This window comes from Zootoca vivipara, chromosome 17, assembly GCF_963506605.1.
Source record: "Zootoca vivipara chromosome 17, rZooViv1.1, whole genome shotgun sequence".
Taxonomy (NCBI): Eukaryota; Metazoa; Chordata; class Lepidosauria; order Squamata; family Lacertidae; genus Zootoca; species Zootoca vivipara.
In genome coordinates, this window is record NC_083292.1 from 36,641,143 (window position 1) to 36,666,084 (window position 24,942).

Genomic DNA, 24,942 nt, shown 5'->3' on the forward strand with positions numbered 1-24,942 from the left:
GAGGGGTGAAGGAGAGCTTGGGAGGGGGGTGGATGTGAGGGACAGGGGATATCGCGAAGTCCCTCCCCTCCTGAGTTCAAGCCCGTCCCCGAGCAAAGGGGAAAGCAGGGAGAGTTCCGATTCCAGTGGGGAAGCAGGAAGTCGTGTCCGAGGCTCAGGCAAGGTAGAGGAGCCAGGGTCCCAGGTGGGACAGGAAGGGGCAAGTAAGGGGGGAAGACCCATCCCCCCAACTCCAGAATTACGCAGGAAGAGGAGGGGCAAGAGGATGGGTCTGCCAAAGCTTTTGTGTTGGAGAAAGACGCGCCAAAAGCCATTAGGAGGTTCTGAAACCGACTGACAACATCGCTCCGTGTAAATAGCAATGACTTGAGCACTGTAAATACGCAGCACCAATAAAAGAATAAAATGCAGAGCTGCGTAGCGTCGTTACTCTGAAGTAGTCCACTCCGGCCACTGTGACAGATGACATATAACATGGAAGTGATATAAAGTGTTGGTAATATGATGAATGGGGAAGCTGGGTTCGAAGTGAATAATTTATGTTTGAATTTAAATTTAGATCAACGAGACACAATCATCTACCACCACAAACGTGTGGACTCCAGCGGTGATGTGTGGAGTGCTGGCAACGTCCTGACCCAGGGTGTTGGTCTTCGCCATGGGCTCAGCTGTTCCCCTCTTCACGTTACAATTTGTTTGGTTTTGACTGGAGAAAGCACATTCCCTCTGTGGGAGGTGCCCTTATTTCAGAACTAAGCAATTGGTGTGATTTACACTACAGTACACAAGCATAGCAGAATATGGCTTGAAGGATAGAAAAACAGAATTCCTTCTTTTGCAAGAGGGGTGGGGGGGTAGGGACGAGAGGGGAGGAGGGGAGGGCTTAAAGGAATGCAGAAGTGGGAGATAAGTGTTGGGATGTTGGGAAGGGGACTTGGGAGGAGAGAGCTGGGTGAATGGGAGTCAAGGAAATGGGAGAGGGGTAGAGAAAGCACTGGATCTAGACACGTCAAAAAAGCGATTCAGTTAAACACATTGTAAACTCATACAGGGAAATCCAGTAGGGAAAGATGGGACTCCCCAGCGCCATCTGGTGTCACAGTGTTATATTGCATAGCATATACAACGCATATAAAACACTTTTTCTTTACCAATCTAGCTGAGTCCCCTAAGCGTTGGGTTAAAAGCTAAGCTGTAACCAGAACCATTCCCCTTGAGGTTGGTAAGAAGTGCATCAGTAATATCTAGAGGGTCTAGGACAGGCATCCCCAAACTGCGGCCCTCCAGATGTTTTGGCATACAACTCCCATGATCCCTAGCTAAGAGGACCAGTGATCAGGGATGATGGGAATTGTAGTCCAAAACATCTGGAGGGCCAAAGTTTGGGGATGCCTGGTCTAGGACGTAGGAATCTGCTTGGTGTGTTTTAGGGCTCTCCTCTGTTGTTATGCATCAGGTGTTTGTAGGATCTTTTGCTCCTGCTTGTATCCCGCAACCTCCATCATAAAGTTAAGTGTGTCCAACTTCAATTCCTGAGGTAGGTCAATTCCAAGATTCTTGAGGAGATATGTTGCTTCCAATCTATCTGCTACTTTGATCTGTGTTCATCCTCTCATGATGATAAGATGGAAGGGAAAGTCATTAACACACACATAGGCACTATTATTATCCCACTTGTCCGCCAAGTCAGATCTCCCCACCCTTTTGCTGTCTTCATTAATTAATATTATGTTGTAGGCTGAACATTTGTATATTTTCAAGACCCACCTTATTCCCCCCCCAATTTTAAATTGTTTTGAACGGTTTTTTTTTTAAAAAAATATTATGTAATATTATATTTTAATATTAATTTTGTGTTTAAATTATTGTAACCTGCCTTGTGACCTGAAAGACAAGAATGAATTGTAACAACAACAACAGCCTAGTGGATCAGGCCAAAGGCCCATCAAGTCCAACATCTTCTCACAGTGGCCAAACGGATTCCCCATCAGGAAACTGGCAAGCAGGATCTGAACAAAAGAGCACACTGCCCTCCTGCGGTTTCCAGCAGCTGCTGTTCAGAAGCATTGTTGCCTCCAACCATGGAAGAGAACCTTGGCCATCATTGCTAGTAGCCATGAAAGAGGATGATTAGCTCAAGGTCACTCAGTGAGCATCATGACTGAATGGGGATTACAACCCAGGTCTCCCACTTCCCAATCCAACATGCTGGCTTGAACAGGTTTACTGTCAATTGAAGGAGAGTCCCAGGAAGACCATGGCCAACCCCGGAGTACATCAGAGTGGAAAAGCATGGCTTATGCAAACCAACCCCACATGGCAGGGGCAACAAACCCCATCCATCCCCACCCAGGATGGTCATCAGTCAAGATGGTAGGAGCTGTAGTCCATGGGAGTCTGGTAGACACAACATTGGCCACCACTGTTTTATGGTATACCTGCTTGAGGTATGGGAATGCCCCACACCTGAAACCATAGGGAGATATAATAATATAATAATAATAATTTATTATTTATACCCCGCCCATTCGGCTGGGTTTCCCCAGCCACTCTGGGCGGCTTCCACCGAATATTAAAAAACAATACAGCATTAAACATTAAAAACTTCCCTAAACAGGGCCGCCTTCAGTTGTCTTTTAAAAGTAAAATAGTTGCTTATTGCCTTGACATCTGATGGGAGGGCATTCCACAGGCCGGGTGCCACTACTGAGAAGGCCCTCTGCCTGGTTCCCTGTAACCTCACTTCTTGCAGCAAGGGAACCGCCAGAAGGCCCTCGGCACTGGACCTCAGTGTCTGGGCTGAATGATGGGGGTGGAGACGCTCCTTCAGGTATACAGGACCGAGGCCATTTAGGGCTTTAAAGGTCAGTACCAACACTTTGAATTGTGCTCGGAAATGTACTGGGAGCCAGTGTAGATCTCTCAGGACCGGTGTTATGTGGTCCTGGCGGCCACTCCCAGTCACCAGTCTAGCTGCCGCATTTTGGATAAATTGCAGTTTCCGGGTCACCTTCAAAGGTAGCCCCACATAGAGCACATTACAGTAGTCCAAGCAGGAGATAACCAGAGCATGCACCACTCTGGTGAGACAGTCTGCGGGCAGGTAGGGTCTCAGCCTGTGTACCAGATGAAGCTGTTAGACAGCCACCCTTGACACAAAATTAACCTGTGCCTCCATGGACAGCTGTGAGTCCAAAATGACTCCCAGGCTGCGCACCTGGTCCTTCATGGGCACAGTTACCGCATTCCGAACCAGAGAGTCTCCCACACCTGCCCACCCCATCCCCCCAAAACAGTACTTCTGTCTTGTCAGGATTCAACCTCAATCTGTTAGCTGCCATCCATCCTCCAACCGCCTCCAGGCACTCACACAGGACCTTCACCGCCTTCACTGGTTCTGATTTAAAAGAGAGGTAGAGCTGGGTATCATCTGCATACTGATGAACACCCAGTCCTGTGAAACAATACTGAGATAGATGGACCAGTGATCCAACTTTATAAAGCATCTTTCTATGATCCTTTGAGGAAAATTATTCCAGGGATTCTTTTGATTGTCTTACCCCCTGGAAGTAAGCATACCTGACCTGAGTTTAGAAATATTGTTTTGAACTAGTCAAGAATTCTGTACATCAGGCCCATAAATTTGTGGCCCATATTTCAATTCATGCACTGTTGTTTTGTGCCTTTGTTCTCTGTGCCTATATGTGGGCAAGACACGTATATAGGTCATTATTCAAGTTCCAGTGTGGGTTGTCCTCCACTTGTGGCCTTTACCAAATGCATTACTGAGGGACAGAAGTACTGTAATTGAAAGCCCTCACTGTGCAATGAGACAAGCTGAGATCTGGGATGAGAATTGATGCACATTCAGGAAAAGCAACATTTTGAGACATAAATTTCCAAGGCATTTCAAGGGAAGAGGAAGCCATTATTCAGGCTGCTGGAAAGCATCCTGGCAGGCACATTGGGGTGAATGTTGACTAACAGGGCTATGATGCACCTGTCAGGTTCATGCACTGAAGGAACACATGGGGTGGGGGAGATTTTTTTTGAGCCTCATTGCATGGTCACTGAGCTGGTAGTTGGCTCAGGAGTGGGGGCGTTGTCTTGTCTCAGGTCTTCTTTGGTATGGTGGCAATGGTCCTATCCACAGACAAGAGGTGGGCATCAGCAGCCTTAAAGGTAAAGGTAAAGGGACCCCTGACCATTAGGTCCAGTCGTGACCAACTCTGGGGTTGTGGCACTCATCTCTCTTTACTGGCCAAGGGAGCTGGCATACAGCTTCCGGGTCATGTGGCCAGCATGACAAAGCTGATTCTGGCGAACCAGAGCAGCCCACGGAAATGTCGTTTACCTTCCTGCTGGAGCGGTACCTATTTATCTACTTGCACTTGACGTGCTTTTGAACTGCTAGGTGGGCAGGAGCTGGGACCGAGCAATGGGAGCTCACCCTGTCACCAGGATTCGAACTGCCGACCTTCTGATCAGCAAGCCCTAGGCTCTGTGGTTTAACTCACAGCGCCACCCGCGTCCCTATCAGCAGCCTTAGGGTACCCCAAAGTCTGCAAAAGATTTGAGAGCCATCACCTCTGAGACTTAGACCACATTCACACCATTTCTCTAAAGCAGCATGATATCACTTTAGACAGTCATGGCTCTCCCCTCCAATAATTCTGGGAACTGTAGTTTATTAATGGTGCTAAGAATTGTTAGGCGACTCAGTTCCCCTCCCAGAGCTACAGATTCCCGAGTGATTTAACAATTCATCTTTCTTCACAGGAAACTCTGGGATTGTAGATCTGGGAAGGGAATTTATACTCAAAGTAAAAATCTATTTGTTTCTTTTCGTAGTCCTGCCATTAATCGGCAACTAGAGGAATATCATTTCCAAGAACATGAGCACCTGCAAACACTATGGATTTCACCAATACAAAATTGATTTAGGCAACAGTATTAGAACAAAGAAGAATATATCAGGGAACAAGCCCCACATTATACTCCTCAACAAGTCAATACCTCCAACATTTATCTGTATTGGACAGTGGATTTCTATACAAACATTTTTAGTCTAATATGCTCATAATGCAATCTCAAGTCTAAGGAACTATTTCATATACTTTAGATTCTAAAACCATTTTCCATTGTATAGGCTGTGTGACACATTATAATTCCCTGTTCCACACCTTTCTGAGTTCCTGAACATAAACTTTTAAAAGCATTTAAAACTGTAGATTCTGCTTTCTGTAAGGATCCAATAATTCCCTCCATAATGCAGGAGGTGGTGAAGCGCTCAAAGCAGATGGTCCATTAATAAACCCCAGCAAACATTGGTAATTGGAGATACAGTGGTACCTTGGTTTATGAACTTAATCTGTTCCAGAAGTCCGTTCTTCAACCAAGGCACTCTTCAACCAAGGCGCTCTTTCCCATAGCAGTGGGGGACTCAATTTACACTCAGCAGGAAGTGGAACATGTTCTGCTTCCAAGGCAAAGTTCACAAACCAAAACACCTCCTTCCAGGTTTGCAGTGTTCTTAATCCAAGTTGTTCATAAACTAAACTGTCATTAAACCAAGGTACCATTGTATTTCTATTTTGCACATGCCAGGCATTCCTCAAATCAGGAAATGACAAAAAAATGCATCTAAACAGTGGCCCTAAAACTTTTTGAGGCAAAGGTGATGGCTCAATTGTTCTACAGGGCTCAACTATGTGTTTCTCCACCAAATTTGACCCTACTTGAAAGGGTCCAGTCAAAGTTCATTAGAGCAGCTCTCCAAATGCCCCTGTGCTTGTCAGCTAGAAACAGGTATGATCTGTGTGGAGGCCAGAGTCTGGATACAAGCTTGTAACCTTTGGCTGAAAGTACATCTCAACCCCCAGGGCCTGGTCCCGCTGGTACTGAAAGATAAACATTGATCCTTTTGGAGTAGGGCCATTGTAAACAAGATGTCGAGTTTAGGTCTTCATCCAACCCATCTTATTTCTCGTGGTTACAATATAGCTAAGAATATAATCAAGCAGAGGATAACAGACATTGAGAGACAAAACGACTTTAATGTTCCTCTTTTTTTAACTTCGGAAGAACGGAGATACGTGTCGCTCTCAGCTAGGTATCTAACTCAGCTTGAGGTACCACCTCATAGAAGAGCGTTCACCCTGGCTCGATATCGCATTCTCTGTACTGCATGGGAAGTTCAGACAGGTCCCTTTGGGTGATAGACTATGCCTGTGTAAATCCAGAGAAATAGAGACTATTGAGCATGTGTTCCTCTGCTGCTGTTTTTATGAGGACTTATGAAATGAACTTATTTTTACGATACTGATTTTACAGGACGCTCTGAAGAATTCTATATAAAATGGCTTCTCTCGGATACCAATCCAATTGGCACACTTGCGGTGGCAAAATTTTGTGCCAATGCTATTAAGATTCGGTCCGCACAAATTGGTGGCACCCAAATCAATTCTTGATCTGAGCTAGAAAAGAACCCGATTTGCCGATGCCTTAATTTATGTAGTGCAATAATTAACCAATCATATTTTACAAAATGGAATAATTATGGCAAATCTCGTTTAGTTTAAATTTTTAGAATCTATTTTAAATTGTATTCTTGATTGATTTTATGTTTTTTAATATGCTGTGCTGGTCGTTGACCGTAATAAATTATTATTCATATATTTTCGATGGCAATGTGAATAATGTAAGCAAAAACTCAATGTCCTATCCTCTTACCGTGTTCCCTTTTTGTTTTGTGTAAGATTAACATGAAGGACTGGAAGGACATATCGTGAAGCTGAGGCTCCAATACTTTGGCCACCTCATGAGAAGAGAAGAATCCTTGGAAAAGACCCTGATGTTGGGAAAGATTGAGGGCACAAGGAGAAGGGGACGGCAGAGGACGAGATGGTTGGACAGTGTTCTCGAAGCCACCAACATGAGTCTGACCAAACTGCGGGAGGCAGTGGAAGACAGGAGTGCCTGGCGTGCTCTGGTCCATGGGGTCACAAAGAGTTGGGCATGACTAAACGACTAAACAACAACAGCATGAGTGAAACAGCACTCTCCCCTTCTGTGATTTCGAGCAGCTGTTATTCAAAAGCATTAATGTGGGGCTGTAATCCCAGATCTCAAACTGAATTGGATCAGTTTAGATCAACTTGAGATTCAGCCAGAGAAGGTTGAGGAAACCACAAATCACCCTGGGTCAGATTTTGTCAAGCTGGAGTGATTTAGGACTGTTAAACAGCAGGAGAGTCAGAGAATAAGAAACAGGCTGTGTCACCACCCTCACATGATTAATTAGGGGGTCAAACCCTAATTAAAACTGGGTAAGACAAACCCCCCCCCCCAGTTTGCTTCAGCTTTGGGATCTGTATCAGACTGGGGCCACTGGAATGCTTAGCACTCAGTCAGGCTCCAAATCATACTTGGGGCTAGCACAGTTCTAAAAATACCCAATTAAACTGTATGTCTCTGTTTCATATTATCCCACTTCAGATTCATACTTTATTAGAAGTAGCTTGACCTGCTATGTCTTTTTGAGGACATTAGGGTTGTCCACACAATCTGTGTATCCATGCACACAAACAGTTGGTCTGCACATGCATATGTAACATTTAATTAGTGCACAGGCAATGTATCAGTTGCTGAGCCGTACAAATTAACAAGTGTACACTCTTTCACACAACCGGTGTATGTGTGTAGAAGCAGCTGGCACTTGTGCTCTGTGAAATGTGTGAACATATCCTTTGCTTCAGAGAATCGAATGTTAGTCATATCCAGAGTATACCAACTGATACTAATGACTAAATTTATGCCCTCTGTTTTCAATAGGTTTAATCTAAGCAGAATTTAACAGGGTGCAACCTAAAGCAGGCATAAGCAACCTTGGCTCTCCAGATGTTTTGGAACTACAACTCCCACGATCCCTGACCACTGGCCCTGTTAGCTAGGGATCATGGGAGTTGTAGTTCCAAAACATCTGGAGAGCCAGGTTGCCTATGCCTGACCTAAAGTGTTTAACAGCAAATCTTCTTGCTCTTTTCTTTCTTTCTTTATGCAGATTAGCGTAGAAATGGCAGGGAAGGGATTTGATTGATTAGTGGGTTGCATTTATATCTCTCCTTTTTCTCCAAGGAGCTCAAGGTGGCCTACAAGGTCCTCACCCTCCTCATTCCATCCCCTCAACAGCCCTGCAAGGTAGGCAAGGCTGTGAGGCAGTGACTGGCGCAAGGTCACATTTAGTGAGCTTCGGAGTTGGGTGGAGATTTGAACCCTGGTCTCCCAGGTCCTAGTCCGACATTCTAAATATTGCATTACCGCTGTCTCTTATCTTACGGATAAATAAGTGCGGTAATAACCAGTGCCTTTTTTCTAGAAAAAGAGGTTCCAGAACTCACCACAAACACCAGCCTTGTTCTCTTAGAATAGCATTGGCACCCACCTGAGAGGTGCCGGAACTGAGGAAAATAAGCCACCTTGGTCATTTGCCTAATTTGACTGATTTGCCTAAACCTGTCGGAAACCACCCCCTTTCCTAAAGAAAACCAGTCTTTGCATCAAGAGCCCCCACAAATATGCGAGGCACCGCTACAAAGCAGGAACTTACTCATTAGGTGTAGCGCCCTTATTAAACTGTTTACGTCCCATAAAATAACGAGTGATACAAAAGAGAGATATGGATCTCCTATGACGTGTCTGACATCTTGGGATTGATGAGGCAGGTTGTTAAGGGAGATTCTAACTGTGTCACTCACCATTCCTGGGGTGCCTCACTTCCCATAGGAGCGGCTGGAAAATGGGTATAAAGAGGAGCTGTGGTTTGCAAGCTCATCATTCGAATCCATTGCGACGTTTCCTTCCTTCTGCCACATTTGTCCAACGAGGTAAGTTGAAGGCTTAGATCCTTGATAATCCTCCTTCTCTTGAATGCACGGAACCACCTGCAGCTTTAACCAATATAATATTCATTTTGTAGGGTCATGGTGCAAAGGGTTGATCTGAATTCTTGATACAGTATAGAATTCCTTACAATCAGTGGAGGGAGAGGGACATCCTTCTAGATTTAAATGAGGAACAGGAGAATTTGTGGAGAGTTCTTCTGTTCCCTGTTCAGGCAGGGAATTACCTAGAGGTTGGCTAGGTTGCACCCACCCAGGTGCAAAATTTCACCTCCGTTGGTGCTTTGGCGGAAGAATCTGGCTGGTTGTATGGGCTATCGCAGGAGCCCTGTGGAGTCCCTTCCCCAGTTGGCTGGAAAAGCGGATGGTTAGCTTGTGCAGTGGGGCTTTCCGTTACAGGGCCATATATCCTAGAATGCCTGCTTTTCCCGCACTCCACTCCCCCTGCTTACCCTGAGAGCAGCCTTTCAGTTGATGTGCTGGCTGATAAATGTCAGGAGAGCCTCTTAATTTACCATAGCTGAGTCGCTTTCCCTTGTTTCTTTCCCGCTTTGACCAATTTCCAGTACTCACACACACTGTTGCAAGTTTGCCAGGGAGATAGGGACCGCTGATTTAAGTGGGACTTTCTTCTGAGAAAAGTGTGCAACCTCTGAGTTAGTGCCTTTCTGCTGGCACCTTGTCAAAGGTAACAAAGAGCCAGTTCAAATATTGCCAGAAGTTCTGTCTCTGGCTTGACAGATTTAGGTTGCAGTCCTGTGTACCCAGTTTCCTGGGAGTAAGCCACATTGAACTCCGTGGGATTTGCCTTTGAGTAGTCATTTATAGGCTTGTTCTATTAAATGTCCTGTTTGAGAGTCCTTTATGATACGTTGGGGTTTTTTATGAGATGGGGGTGGGCAGCTCCATACCTAGGGCACAAAGGAGCCTAGATTTGTTTCTGGGTACAGTGGTACCTCGCAAGATGAATACCCTACAAGGCGAATTTTTCGCAAGACGAATTCGTTTTGCGAAAAATTCGTCTTGTGAATCGCGGTTCCCCATAGGAATGCATTGAAATTTAATTAATGCGTTCCTATGGGCAAAAAAAGAAGTTTCAATGCATTCCTATGGGAAACCGCAATTCACAAGACAATTTTTTCGCAAAACGAATTGACTCACAGAAGGAATTAAATTCGTCTTGTGAGGCACCACTGTATATGTATTTGCTGCTAAGGTTTAGAGGTGAAATGCAGGCATACAGTGTAGCTACTGTATCCACAAACATGCAGAATATTGTTGTATTTGGGGGGTGGGGGGGTGGGTACCTGAGCAGCTGAGGTCACAGCAAATGAATTGGTGTGTCCTCCCCAACAGCAATGCTTGAATGATAGCTGCAGCTAAGCCAGAGAGTGCATCTTACCCTAAACCTGTTCCAAGAGGCACCTTAATCCTTTATGATTATCAAGGGATAAATCTGTCAGACAAAGGTTCACTGAGGAATTGTTCCCAGAAGAGGCCTTATACATCCATGCCCAGTTTGCAGGGCCCAACCTGCTTAACTGGTGCAGGGGAGCGATGTCATTCACATTATCTGGCCTCCATATCTACACCAGATATATGGTTTGGCTTGCTAGCTGGCAGCCAGCCAGGTAGCACTGAGGGAAGAGATTCTAGGCAGAAAGTACAGAAAACAAGAGAGTTGAAGCTAGGGATTCTGGAGGTGGTCAAATAGTGTCTGAGTTGCACCAATTCAAATCACAGGCCCAGGATCACCTAAGGGAAGGATCCTCTGTGATAAGAATCCTTTGTTGCAACAGTGTCTTTCATGCAGGGGGAACCGCCAAGTAATCTGAGAAGAGGTGGGGAAAATAATTTGGATCCCGGGGAGAGGCATGGAATCCATGAGTGAGGGAGGGGAAGTGGTCTGATTGAAAAATGGCCCTGGCAAAGAATAGGGTTGCCAGACTCAACAGAGGACAGGACTTCTGTGCCTTTAATTGCCCTGCTCTCTTTTGAGTCTGGAAACCTTAAAGAAATTAAACAAAGGGTCTGCTGGTTTCTCTTTAAGGTTTCCAGACTCAAAAGAATGCAGGGCAATTAAAGGCACAGAAGTCCTGTCCTCTGTTGAGTCTGGCAACTCTAGCAAAGAAGGACACACTAGGAAATAAGCAGCCTTTTATGGTTAGTTGGGGAACAAGAGGGATAGTGGCAGAGCTGCGGCTGAGGTGCAGCGCGAGTGCAGGTGGTGGGTCTGCTGTTTGGCTGAATCCCAGTAGGGGGCGGTGTCTCTTCACATGTTGAGTTTCTGCTTATGGCCTCCTCCCCACCTTCCTGTTTTCACCTGGGTCAGACTCCTTGTTCCACCTGCGTCCTCTTTGTGACCATTACCCGAAGGGCCTATCCTCCAACATTCCTCAGATGAAAATATGGAGTAAAGTGGTGTGTTTGTGTGTGTATTTAGGTATACATGCATGCATTCAGCCTTGTGACCCAACACACCACCAGTGGCCACCTGTACTCTCTGGTGCTGCCGCCTGGACACAAGCTGACCACCATGAGAATGACGCGTTTTGAGAAATGACCATTGCAGCCAGCAGTGTGCATTAACTCTCCTTTCTCCACTTTCCAGGTCTAACGTGACACACAGAAGCCGAAAGATGAGCCAGCAAAGACAAAGCGGAGGTGGCTGTTGCTGCTGTGGCGGTTCAAGGGGTGGCTGCTGCTGCTGCTCTGGAGGTGGAGGTGGAGGCGGAGGTGGAGGCTGCTGTAGAGGAGGATCTGGCGGCGGCGGACAGTCTGGCGGAGTCATCATTATACCAAGCGGAGGTGGATATGGAGGAGGCCAGCAAAAGATGCCAATGGTTGTTGGCGGAGGATCTGGAGGGGTTTGCTGCGGAGCTAGCAGCGGCGGCGCAGTGTGCTGTGGATCATCCGGCGGCAGTGGCCAATCTTCTGGATGTTGCGTTGGAGGTGGAATGGGTGGTGGAATGGGTGGTGGATATGGAGGTGGCCAGCAAAAGATCCCCATAGTAGTTGGTGGAGGATCTGGAGGGGTTTGCTGTGGAGCTAGCGGCGGCAGTGGGGGTGCAGTATGTTGCAGCTCCTCTGGGGGCGGCAGTGGCGGTGGTGGTGCAGTTTGTTGTAGCTCATCCAGTGGTGGAAGCTCAGGTGGGGTTAAGGTGACTGGAGGAGGATCCGGTGGAGGAGGTGGAGGAGGATCAGGTGGGAAAACCATCATCATAGGTGGAGGAAGTGGTGGGGGATCTGGTGGTGGAGTATGTTGCAGCTCCTCTGGGGGCGGCAGTGGTGGTGGTGCGGTTTGTTGTAGCTCATCCGGTGGTGGAAGCTCAGGTGGGGTTAAGGTGATTGGAGGAGGATCTGGTGGAGGAGGTGGAGGAGGATCAGGTGGGAAAACCATTGTCGTATCTGGCGGAAGCAGTGGTGGCGGTGGTGGAGGAGGAGCTGTCTGTTGCAGCAGCGGCAGTGGTGGAGCTGTCTGTTGCAGCAGCGGTGGATCTGGTGGTGGATCCTCACAGACCAAGTGCCCCATTGTCGTCCCTCCATGCATCGGGCAAACGAAGCAGGTCTGCCCATTTCCAAGCATCAAGTAAAATGCAGCATTTGCCAAGCAACCCAAGAAAAGCTAAATTTGCTAGCTCGCATCAGCATCCTGACAACGACATGTTAAGCGAAGGACACTTCTGCATGTTGCTTTCTATGCCCTTTCATTCTTCAATGGCATTTAATGTTCAATGTGTGGCTCATTCTTCAATGTAATTTATGTGTATGTGTGTGTGTGTGGATGGGAATTTCCTCACCCGCCCGCCGCTGCTGATTTCCTTGTTTCAATCTCCCTTAATGCATGGGAGAGAATAAAGCTTATCTCAAAATCAACACATCTGTGATGTCTTTTTCCGCCACCCCAATTCCATTGTCACAATCCATTTCACATGCCTCTTTTAAGTTCAGCCTCATTAAATTTGTGCACCACTTTCTGCTGAGAAAGTCTCAACATTATCCCAACCAAAGTTTTGTGTTGTTGTTTTTTAAATAAAAAACAACAACTACATCCCACAATGCAGTAATAAAATCACTGTCAGGAGCAGCTGGTGCTGCAGTTAGAAAAAAAGTCCCCCCCCCTTTCTTTCTCATAGCACTAGAACTTATGGACATTCAATAAACTTGAATGTTGCAATATTCAGGGCAACACAGTTAAAGTCTGGAACAGAAGGCAAAGATGGCTTTAAAATTCATGGGAAAATTTGTGGAGGAGAAAGCTATCAATAGGTGCTAGCCATGATGATTGTGCTGTACCTCCACACTAAGAGGCAGTTGGCATCCATGTGTCTTGAGTGTGCACCTCCAGGGTGAAGTTAATCTGCTCTGCTAGCAGCACCAAAGCAACCTTCCTGGGGTGCAAGCCTGGGCAGTGTGTATTGAGGTCTTGGGCTGCCCAGATGACAAGACTCCCCTGTCTGTCTCACTTATGTGGTCCAAAGGAAAGCAGAGTAATTCGTTTGGCAGCAGCTTGGCTGCCAGGAGGCGGCATACTAGGCACCATCCTACCATCTAAGGGACTCCAATATGGATTTGCATAGGTTTTACTCCTTAGCCCAGGCATCCCCAAACTTCGGCCCTCCAGATGTTTTGGACTACAATTCCCATCATCCCTGACCACTGGTCCTGTTAGCTAGGGATCATGGGAGTTGTAGGCCAAAACATCTGGAGGGCCGCAGTTTGGGGGTGCCTGCCTTAGCCTTTTCTTCTCCTGAAGATATCCCAGAAGCCAGTGGAGGATTAGGATCAGAGTTTTCCTTCTCCTAGACCGGCTACCTTGCCACATTGACCAGCCCCATCTGCCCCGCATTTCCCTCTACAGCACACGCAGAAACAGCCTTCTTGACCTCTGGACCCACCATAGGTCTCCTCCAGTCCATCTGCCGCAGCCTGTCTTTGCATGCAGGAGAAGTCCCTAACTCACAGAGGGTTAGAGCACCAATAGCCACTCTCACCTGGCTTAGCCAGCAGTAATACTTCTGCATATCAGCTTCAATGACCACAGATGTGCTTGAAACAAAATAAAATAAAAAATTCTTTCCAGTAGCACCTTAGAGACCAACTAAGTTTGTCATTGGTATGAGTTTTCGTGTGCATGCACACTTCTTCAGATACACTGCTTGAATCCTTCTTGAGGGTTCCCTCTTGAGAGATCTGGGGAACCGTGAGAACAGGATGCTGAACTAGATGAGTCATTACCCTAAACCAGCAGACTACTTTAAATTTTTCTGTTCTTATGCTCATGCTGTAGAGGTGAGTTGACCAGAAGAGTCTGGGCAGGGCAGGTCCAAAGGGGGAAAAAACCACACATGCTCAACCAGCTGGAAGATAAAAGCCAGCACATTCCAATCAGAGAGGAAGAAATGCATGATACAGGAGAGGTAAAAGGAAAGGGAAAGAGTAAAGAGCTAGGCTATGGGAAATCCCAGCAACTTAGGAGGCAGTACAGGGGGAAGGAAAAGGCACCACGTCTGGTGTATCACTCAGTGTATTCATGTGGCACCAGGAAATAATAAAATAATAACTAAATAATTGAATTCAAACCCAGAAATTGTGGAAGCGAGCTGGAGAGTCCTTGTGGATCACGAGGAGACCCTCTGCAGGGTTTTCCATCTCGAAAATCAAAAAAAAAAAAAAAGGACACAAAAAAAACGATTTGGACGTTGTTGGTATTTTATGTATTGTTTGTTTGTAATTTTTGTAAACTTTCTTTTGCTTCTTTTTTACCCCCTACCTCCCTTTTTCCCCCTCCCTTTCTCCTATGCCCTTTGTTGTTGGTTTTTTTGCCTTTTCATGGCTTCTGCTGCTTGCCTCCTCTCTAGGGAAACTTGTAGTGGCTGCTGGAGAGCCGGTGAGGAAGAGGAGAGGCTGCTGCCTCTGAGGTCCAGCACCACAGGACGTGCTGGTTCTGAGGGGCAAGCAGGGGGTGGGAAGAAAGCGAGAGTGAAGTACAAAGAGTCTTGATTTCTTTATATTTTAAAAAATGCTCTGTATGTCTTCATCTAATCTGGCCTCTTTCTGATATTTAGTTATTGGTGTGTGTTCTTCCTTTTGTAGATCCACCAAAGAATAAAACAGGCATAGGCAAACTCCGGCCCTCCAGATGTTTTTGAGACTACAATTCCCATCATCCCTGACCACTGGTCCTGTTAGCTAGGGATGATGGTAATTGTAGTTCCAAAACAGCTGGAGGGCCGGAGTTTGCCTATGCCTGGAATAAAATATAATAAAATTGGGATTTAGGGCTTTTCCATCAGGATTGTGGAGGGCATGTGTCCTATGTCCAAGTGGTGTTGGCACTTCTTCTGACAAAAATGGTGAGTTAAGGAGAGTCAATGGGGATGGGGGGGTGGGGGAGAAATGTCTCCATTTTCATCTGAGGAATGTTGGAGGGTATGGAATACGGGACTAGATGGACCCTTAGCTTGACCCAGCAGAGGTCTTTTTGTGTCATTAGGCCATTATATGTTGTGAATTGCCCTGTGTTCTTCAGATGAATGGCATTATACCAATTTAATGATTGAGTGAATAAACAAATGAATAATAAATTATGTTAACTGCAATGAAGCGATTTATCTCCAAGGGATATGGAGTAATTTGCTGCGCCACTCTTTTATGCTGGAACTGTTCTCCAAGTTTCATTGTCTCCTTCACCCTCTAGTGGCCAAAAAGAAGGAACAACCTCCACTAGTCAAGGGGTGTGTGTGTATTGGGGGGGGGCAGGGACTGACATTATTTAGCAGCAGAAGGCAGGTTGAGAACAGGAATGGAATGTTCCTGCAGGATTGTCATGTTTGGAATGAATGACTCATCCAACTTTAGATCAAACTGTTCTTGGATTTGGATGTTCCACTCAGGTACTCTGTGGTAAGGTGCCAGGAAGCCACAGGATTAAGTGGGTCATGTTGAACCTCACCTGTTGATACTGATCTCGGAACATCCCAGAAGCCAGAAGCAATTGGGCAATGGCACTCCAGCAGCTGGAAGAAGACTGAGGAACTTCCTCTTTCCAGGTTTGGAGGAACATGCTAAATGGTCAGGGGAGAGGAGACCCCAGATCAGTCAGTCACAACATCTAGCAAAGGTCCACATAAACAGAGAATTGTTACTTGCTAATGAGGATCGATCTGTCCAGGTCCCTTCCAACAATACAGTTCTATGATTCGATGTATCATCATCCTACTGTATCTATCCTTTACTCTGGCAGTTCTAAGGACATCGGAAACTGCCTTATACAGAGCCAGGCCACTAGAACGTCAAGCTCCATGTTGCCTACAATGCCTGGTGGCAGCTCTCCAGAGTTTCAGATGGGGTATTCCCAGTCCTTTATATGTCCAGCTGTCCTTTGTCAACAATAAATTTGTTGCTGGTTTTTCTGTGTTGAATATATGCCATATGGTAATTTATGGACCTAATAGGAGCCTACACAACATAAAACACAGTTGCTGTGCAAATGTAGGGAGCTCGAACTAAAATGGTATAGAACTCCGGCCCAGCTAGCAAATATGATACCAGGATTGAACCCTAACTGCTGGCACTGTGAACAAGCCAAGGGATGGTTCTCCCATATGTATTGGGAATGCCCAGAGGTAAGGGGATTTTGGAATAAAATCCTTAAGGTTATTAATGAAGTTTTTAAAGTGAAGTTACCTATAGACTTCAATCTTATGACAATGGGTATATTAGGAAACACGGCCATAGAGAAAGGTGACCAGCACACCTTCAAAGCAATGATAGTAGCAGGAAAGGCAACAATAGCTTTAGGTTGGAAAGATAGAGAAAAATGGACAGTAGAGGTCTGGACTAATTATTTGTTTGAATTTATTCAGTCAGACATTGTGGCAGTAACGTCACAGGAAATAACATGGAGGGCCAAGTCTACTATTATTAGAACCAGATGGAACCCTTATCTTCAATGGACAACAACTACTGGATCAGAAGACATTCAGTGGAAATTAAAGATATTGTGCCCGTGGCTGAGGACAACTGTTTGAACCCTTCCAATGGATTATGGGTCGGGGAGGGGGTGGGAAGGGAAAGGGAAATGGTACGGGAAATTTAAAATTGGAAGGAGAGAATATAATGTATGTAAAAATTCTCGTACTTTAATAAAAAACCTTTTAAAAAACACTGTTGCTGTATGTAGGTTTTATTTTAATTGTTTTTATCTTATATTTTGTAAATGTTTTCCTTTAATTGGGGGGGGCAAGAGAGTGGGGCCCTAAGCTATAGCTTGTTTAGCTTATACGTAAATCTGGCACTGGTTCAACCACTGAGCTACAATTCATTCCCTGAAAACAGAGCACGATTCCAGTCCTCGGAAACCTTTTCATGCCGCTGGAAGTGTTCCTCAAAACAACCATCTGTTTAGATGCGTCAGGAAAGTACCGCTAGAGGGGGCCTGTTGCATCACAACATGGACTCTGTTCCAAAAAGAAAAGAAATTAAAAAGAAAAGAGGAGCAGCCTATTTAAAGCACATGGCTTTGCCTAAAGAATCAAGCTACAGTCACCATGATTCTTTGGGGGAAGTCAGGTGCTTTAAATGCACATTGAATGTACTTTAAATGCAGCTGTCTTATTACAAAAGAATTTCAGAAATAGACTGGAAAGAGAAGTTGCTGAATTGCAACTTATTACCAAACTTAAAACCATGGAGAGACCTGGTCTGAATAGAGACATTGGATTCTTATCTCATTATACATGATAAAGCGCTTGCTTTTTCCTGTAAGACCAATTGCAGTCATTAACAGTCGTCAACAGGTTTACCACACCTATCAGCCGATCACCCATTCCCACCACCCTTCTGAGTAATACCCCTCCCCAGCCTCTCACTATATATAAGAGTCTGGTGACTTCTATTTCAGTGTATCTGAAGAAATGTGCATGCACATGAAAGCTCTTACCAATGGGGACTGAGGGAAGTCTCCATACCATGAAAATAACAATGTGAACAATTATGGGAAATTTCTATGTGTTAGTTGTATGTATGTTTTGTTTGTTGTTTGTGCAAAAAAATTGAATAAAAATTATATTTAAAAAAAGAAAGAAAGCTCATACCAATGACAAACTTAGTTGGTCTCTAAGGTGCTACTGGAAGGGATTTTTTTGTTTGTTTGTTTCGACTACGGCAGACCAACACAGCAACCTACCTGTAACTTTAAATGTATGGTACTGATTTGCCTGTCCTGTGTTATCTTTGCACCATGAGCTCATTTTCACCCACAAACCCCTCTCTACCTTCCCTTCAGTCATGCACAAGGTTGTAAGGAAGACCTAGTCTGACCTAGAGATGCTCAAGAGATAGCTCTTTCACCGAGTCATATATATTCTCAAAGAAATACAATAAAACAAATATTTACTCTCTCTTTTTTAACAAAAATGCAAATGAATGAGGAAACAGAATGGACTTCTGAAGGGAGACATGTGAAACTAACCCATGCCTCAAACAGGCATGATCTCCCTGTTCAGTGTCATGGAAGCTAGGAAATTGTGGGACAGCCAGAACAACACCTGGCTGACACGTTGTCATTAGAAAGCATTCCAGACCCTCCATCTCCCAGAACCCAGCGTGCCTTAAAAGTAGGAGAGCAAAGAGCTCAAAGACAGAGGGCACTTAGCGGCACCCGTTGAAGTAACAAGAAAGTGGGAGAGACGGGGGGTGGAGATTCACTTGGGACAACACCATTATCCAAAAGGCTGGGTTCTATAGCCTCTCTCTGTAAAGTCTGAAATAAAGAAGGATGGTAAGAAACTTTTCATTGTCTTAATAGTTTCCTGGGCAACCAGCCGGGAGCCGCTGAGAACATCCTGACATTCAGTAGCAGGAAAATTATCTGGTTAACACCATTGCCTAAAGGCTTGTGCCATGCAGTCATAGCCTTTGGTCCCTTAATTTATGGAATCCTCTTTGAAAGCTGTCCAAGTGGGTAACTGTCACTACTATACTCTGTATGCAGAAGAGCTTTCTTTTGTCTGTCCTGAATATTCCAGATTCGTTCAGATTCGATCGATAGCCCCAATGGGTTCTGTGATTATGAGAGTGGATCCACGGTCTCCACACCATCAGTTTGTCCCGAATCTACCAAAATTCAACCTCATTGGATATTCTTGAGTTCCAGAATTATGAGAGAGAGAGAAACCTATTCGCTGTCTCCACACAGCTCATAATTTCATACACCCTTTTTCTAAGACAGGGGTTCCCAAATGTTTTGTAGCCAGCATTCCTTTGGTTCCACAAACTAATCCCTCGTGCCCCCTTCCCTACTCTGTGAAAAGCATTATTCAAAACAGCAGGTTGTGTGACCAGAAGGAAGAAAATAACAAAATAAAATTCAGAACAGAAGCAATTAATTGCACATTTAAAACTATTTAGTTTAATTGAGTCAGAAGAAAATGATTAACTTGACAGAGTGATACCAGTCTTTCAGCCATTAAGACCTCCAGTTTCCCTCCCCCCTCTGCTGCCCCCTTGCCTCTTAGTGTAATCCCACTGTCCCACCCCCACCCCCAAAAGCAGTGCCACCCACTTTGGGAACTACTGCGCTAAGACTTTAGTAAGTAGGATTAAGACTATAGCCTTAATGACTAGTTTTTGCATAACATAAAAATTAAAACTGATGCTGTGGCTAAACATCTCGACTGATAGCATTGATAGCTAAGGTGAGACATCTAATGATTGGGGAGACATCAAGAATTGCTGCTCGAAGGCCTTGAATCCGAACTATATATAATTTTGTCTGCTCTGGATCTCCTGACACCCAGCTGCCTGGATTTCTAATATTGAGCGAGAGGGAGGGGTTCGCAGTTTCTTCTTGCTTCCCTCCCTACCCCACCCTGGCTCCAAGCCTCAGCACAGTGACATGCTTTTTCCATGGCCCACACACTTTTGGGTGTGCCAAAAAGGACTACCTGGCAACCTGTGTTGATACAGCCTTTGGCGCGCCTGCTAGGAATCTCATGTGATGAAGTGACACACACATGCCAGATCTTTGGAAACAGTTGTTTCCAAAGTGGGTGGCAGCACCTACGGGGGGGGGGATTACCCCAGATTCAACCCTCACAACCACAGTTTTAAAAAGAAACACCAATGTGCTAGGGAAATGCATGTGAAATGTAAGTATGTAACATAACTGCAGCAAACAGTTACTATTTTATACGTGACATGTCAAGAGGTCAGAAAAAGGTAACAGTATCTCAGTACCAATCAGAGAATATTGTTTTTGTTTACGGAAGAAGACATTCATCGAGGTTTCTTTTACTTCCTTCCTTCAATCTTGCCCTTTGATCACCAAACACCTAATGTCTTTATGGACTGGAAACCTGATTCTCTCTTTAAAACAAAGAAGAGTTCAAGGTTCTCAATAGCCCAGCCCTTTAGGCTACAGGTATACAAAGAAAACAGTGCACCATGTCTTATTTTTGTATGTATAGGATTTTAATTATTACTGTTGCCCAAACAGAGGCCAAAGCAGAAAACAGAGAAAATATTTGATACAATTTTATGTAGAGAGAATGGCATTCAATAAGTTATCCTCCCCCCCCCCCGGCCACTTCTTTTAGCCAACGATGACTCAGAACAGAAGATGGTGACCCTTCAGCCAACAAACACATCTTCCTGGGGTGTCTCATGTTCTCTACTTCTGCTGCTGTGGCCACTGGGGGGTTTGCTTCGTCTGCTGCTGGCAAGGAGGGATGCATGGAGGTGGGATGACCATGGGAGGTTGTTTTGGGCACTGAGCTGGGATGACCACGGGAGGAATGCATGGAGCCGGGATGACCACGGGAGGTTGTTGTTGGCAGCCTCTGTCCTCATGGCAGGAACTTCCACCTCTGTGGCAGGAGTCCTGTGGTTTGTTGTGGCAGGAGTCCTGTGGTTTGTTGTGGCAGGAGTCCTGTGGTTTGTTGTGGCATCCTCTATCGTTGCGGGAGCACATCTTGATATCAGTCAAATCTGGAGTCCTGTGAGAAATGAAGAAACAGCCTTTCAGAGAAGGTCCAGCAGAAACATACCTTTCTTATTCCTTCACTCAAAGCTGTGTACAGTCCTATATAGAAGCCTTTCCTCCCTGTGAGTGGCACCTATCACATTCTGTGTTACAAAATGAAATCCATTCCTAAATGGATATTGATATCGGTCAGATCTGGAGTCCTGTGGAGAACAGGTCCAATGCAAATGTCTATTTCTTAAGTCTTCACATTTTAACTAGATTAGGGTGGCTTCTCAAACCTTCTAGGCATTTTGGGCAATAATCACCTAAGGAGATGATTGTAATTAAGAAGCATATAAATTGTCAAAATAAGTAAAGCGAAAGAAACAAAAAACCAGTGCCTTACGGTATCCAACAGAATTCCTAGAAAAAAGCATGGAGACCTTGCGGGGAAAGAAAGAACGTTGTTCAAGTGAACTAGAAAAAATATCTCACAAGAAGGTTCAACAAAAACACAGTTTGAAAAATATCCTCTAACTGTTATAGACTCTCATCTTCCTGGACCAGTGGCTATGATATCTGGGGCTGGTGGAATCTGTAGTCTGAAACATCTAGAAGATACCACCTAGGCTACCCTTAGCTTAGGTTCACAATGTTCCCCTTTAAAGGGACTCAGAGTTGCACAGCTCCAAGGATGGACGAAGTGGTGCTTTCCGGAACGTTGGACTACAACTCCCATCAGCCCCAGCTGGCTCATCTAATGAACAGGAACGATGGGAGTTGTTGTCCATTGTCATCTGGGGGACACCAAGATGGCTTCCCTTGACATAAATCACCCCATCCATCAATTTAAGAAGATCAGTTCCAACCCCTGCCCTCCAATTCTATCCACAGAACAGGTAGAATCCCCAAACTTACTGAAAATGTAAACTGGAATCCTTATGATAGGAATGGTCACTGGAGTCTTGTCTGGATCCTTGAGGTGAGATACTTTTTATGCATCACCTGCCTTCCGGAAATGAAATTCCTCTCTTGGGCAAGAGTGAGCAAAACTGGACTTTCATGAGATGAGTTGGATGTGTTACTGGATGGGCCCCACCCCATGGAAAAGGTATCACCAGAACATAATGAGATTACTTTTGCAATGCAGCGTGCAACTCATGACAAGTCAGGGTCTGATTCTGCACTGCATAATGTAATTGCCCTTAGAATTCCTATGTATCAACAATCACACACATTGACCAATCATGGTCCAACAGAACAATCTTTTTCAGGGTCTTCTTACTGGATTCTTAAAAGACATCTTTGGGAGAAGAATGGAGAATAGTCCCAAAGTAGAATTTGCAAATGTCATCCACTTCTTCCAAAAGCTTGTTCTCTCCCTCCCTCCCTCTCTCTTCCCCAATAGTCAATTGTAGGGAAATAAGGGAATGATCACCATACATTGAAAGCTCATCCAACCAGGGGCGGAGCTAGTGGGCATAGGGGGCGGGCCGCCCCGGGTTCCACAATGGGGGGGTGACAGTCAGTGCCCCACCCAGCGACTCCCAAGGTGAGCCCCTCCAGCCTCCCGGTAAAAAGCCTGCTCGGCACGGCGCGGCACGCTGCGCCAGTGGGCTATCTACCTGGAGCCTGGACTCTCCGTTTAAGCTTCGCTTAGAAGTCACTGGGGCGTGATCCCCTCTTTGTAGCACGCATGTGCAGTGGGATGCTGCACATGCGTACAACGTAGAGGGGATCACACACCCCCCCCCGCAACTTCAAAACAGAGCCTAAACGGAGCGTCCAGGCTCCAGGCAGATAGCCCACTGGTGTAGCGGGCGTGCTGAGTCAGTGGGCTATCTACCTGGAGCCTGGACGCTCCATTTAGGCTCTGTTTCAAAGTCGTGTGGCGCGATCCCCCTCTACGTAGCACACATGCGTCATTACGTAGTGATGCATGTGTCATTATGTAGCGGGCGACCCCCCCCCCCCTGGGTGCATGGCAATTTGCCACCCCGAGCGTCACGGCAGCTCGCTACGCCGCTGCATCCAACACATGTTTAAAGCTAGGGTTGCCATATTTCAAGAAGTGAAAATCTGGACACAAACAAATTGTGGACCTTTTTTTAGGGGAGGGGGAAGCCAAATTCTGCTAATGGCAACCCTATTAAAGCACATGTCCTCCCCCAAAGAATCATAGGAACTGAATTTCCCCCCTCACTGAGCTACAATTCCCAACATCCTTAGCAAATGTGAATGTAGCTTTAGTGGGATAAAGGTAAAGGTAAAGGGACTCCTGACCATTAGGTCCAGTCGTGACCGACTCTGGGGTTGCGCGCTCATCTCGCATTATTGGCCGAGGGAGCCGGCGTATAGCTTCCAGGTCATGTGGCCAGCATGACAAAGCCGCTTCTGGCAAACCAGAGCAGCACACGGAAACACCGTTTACCTTCCCGCTGTAGCGGTCCCTATTTATCTACTTGCATTTTGATGTGCTTTTGAACTGCTAGGTTGGCAGGAGCTGGGACCAAGCAACGGGAGCTCACCCCATCACAGGGATTCGAACCGCCGACCTTCTGATCAGCAAGCCCTAGGCTCAGTGGTTTAACCACAGCGCCACCTGGGTCCCATAGCTTTAGTGGGATGAAACCCTGTAAATTAAAGAACTCGGGCTTGAACATACAATTGTAGAGTTGGAAGGGACCTGGGCGTCAGGTCATCTAGGCCAACCCCCTGCAACACAGGAATCTCACAACCATCCCTGGATGGACTCAAACCACCAACCTTCTCATTAATAGCCAGACACACTGACCCATCAGTCTGAGAGCCTTTCAGTATAAAGGTCCAGGTTCCCCGTGAAGAGGGATTGATTATTAAACCACTCTGTTAATAGTAGCTGTGTAAGGGGAATAGGAGTCTACTAAGAACTCTCAGCACCTTGAACAAACCACAGTTCCCAGAATTCTTTGGGGGAAAGCCATGGTTATTTAAAATGGCAATATATTGCTCTAAATGTACAAGGGGCTTCCCCCCGCCCCCGGCTCGTATTGCTCATTAATTACCCTCCATTATTTACTACATTTCTTAACTGCCCATCATCCCAATGGCATCATAGTGTGTTGCTACACAACATACTGTGTAAGTTAAAATACAACATTTCAACATATACACCAGGGGTAGTCAACCTTTTTATACCTACTGCCCACTAATGCATCTTTCTTGATGGTAAAATTTCCTCACCCCCACCAGTGCTTGATGGAAGGAGGATTCAGCTTGTGCTGTTGAACCCCCTACTGTCCACCTAGAATCCTGAAACGCCCACTAGTGGGAGGTAGGAACCAGGTTGACAACCCCCGATACAGTGGTACCTCGGTTTCAGTACACAATTCGTTCTGGAAGTCTGTACTTAACCTGAAGCGAACTTTTCCATTGAAAGTAATGGAAAGTGGATTAATCTGTTCCAGACAGGTCCACGGAGTACTCAACCTGAAGCATACTTAACCCGAAGTATGAGTGTAATTGGTTCTGGAAGTCCGTACTTAACCTGAAGCGTACTTAACCTGAAGCAAACTTTCCCACTGAAAGTAATGGAAAGTGGATTAATCTGTTCCAGATGGTCCTCAGAGTACTTAAACTGAAGCGTACTTAACCTGAAGCGAACTTTCCCATTGAAATTAATGGAAAGTGGATTAATCTGTTCCAGACAGGTCCATGGAGTACTCAACCTGAAGCATACTTAACCCGAAGTATGAGTGTAATTGGTTCTGGAAGTCCGTACTTAACCTGAAGCGTACTTAACCTGAAGCAAACTTTCCCATTGAAAGTAATGGAAAGTGGATTAATCCGTTCCAGACGGGTCCGCGGAGTACTTAAACTGAAAGTACTCAAACTGAGGCATACTTAAACCGAGGTATGACTGTATACACAATAAAGCAGAGATAAAAATGGTAAGTTAAATCCCTTTGTTGACTCTTACACACAGTCCCTCCGCACTGCTGTACCTTCACAGCTGCCTAACTCCATATTCCATGGTTTTACAATCTCCTGGACCATCAGAGACTCTAGCACACACACTCTAGATTTAGGCCTGTG

At 45.6% G+C, this 24,942-nt stretch overlaps 1 protein-coding gene and 1 long non-coding RNA gene across 2 annotated transcripts; one reads left to right on the plus strand and one right to left on the minus strand.

Annotated features, from left to right (window-relative positions):
- Nucleotides 1–8,535: 8,535 nt before the first annotated feature.
- On the plus strand, nt 8,536–12,776 carry LOC118076288 (loricrin-like). The gene is made up of 2 exons (XM_035098936.2): nt 8,536–8,885; nt 11,512–12,776. Exon 2 carries the CDS (start codon nt 11,540–11,542, stop codon nt 12,491–12,493), a length of 954 nt encoding a protein of 317 aa, XP_034954827.2. The 5' UTR covers nt 8,536–8,885; nt 11,512–11,539; the 3' UTR covers nt 12,494–12,776.
- Nucleotides 12,777–20,744: 7,968 nt separating this feature from the next.
- On the minus strand, nt 20,745–22,042 carry LOC118076290 (uncharacterized). The gene is made up of 2 exons (XR_004691478.2): nt 21,787–22,042; nt 20,745–20,899 (listed from the first exon to the last, which is right to left on the minus strand). It is a non-coding gene; the product is annotated as an uncharacterized LOC118076290 (long non-coding RNA).
- Between the last annotated feature and the right edge of the window lie 2,900 nt (nt 22,043–24,942).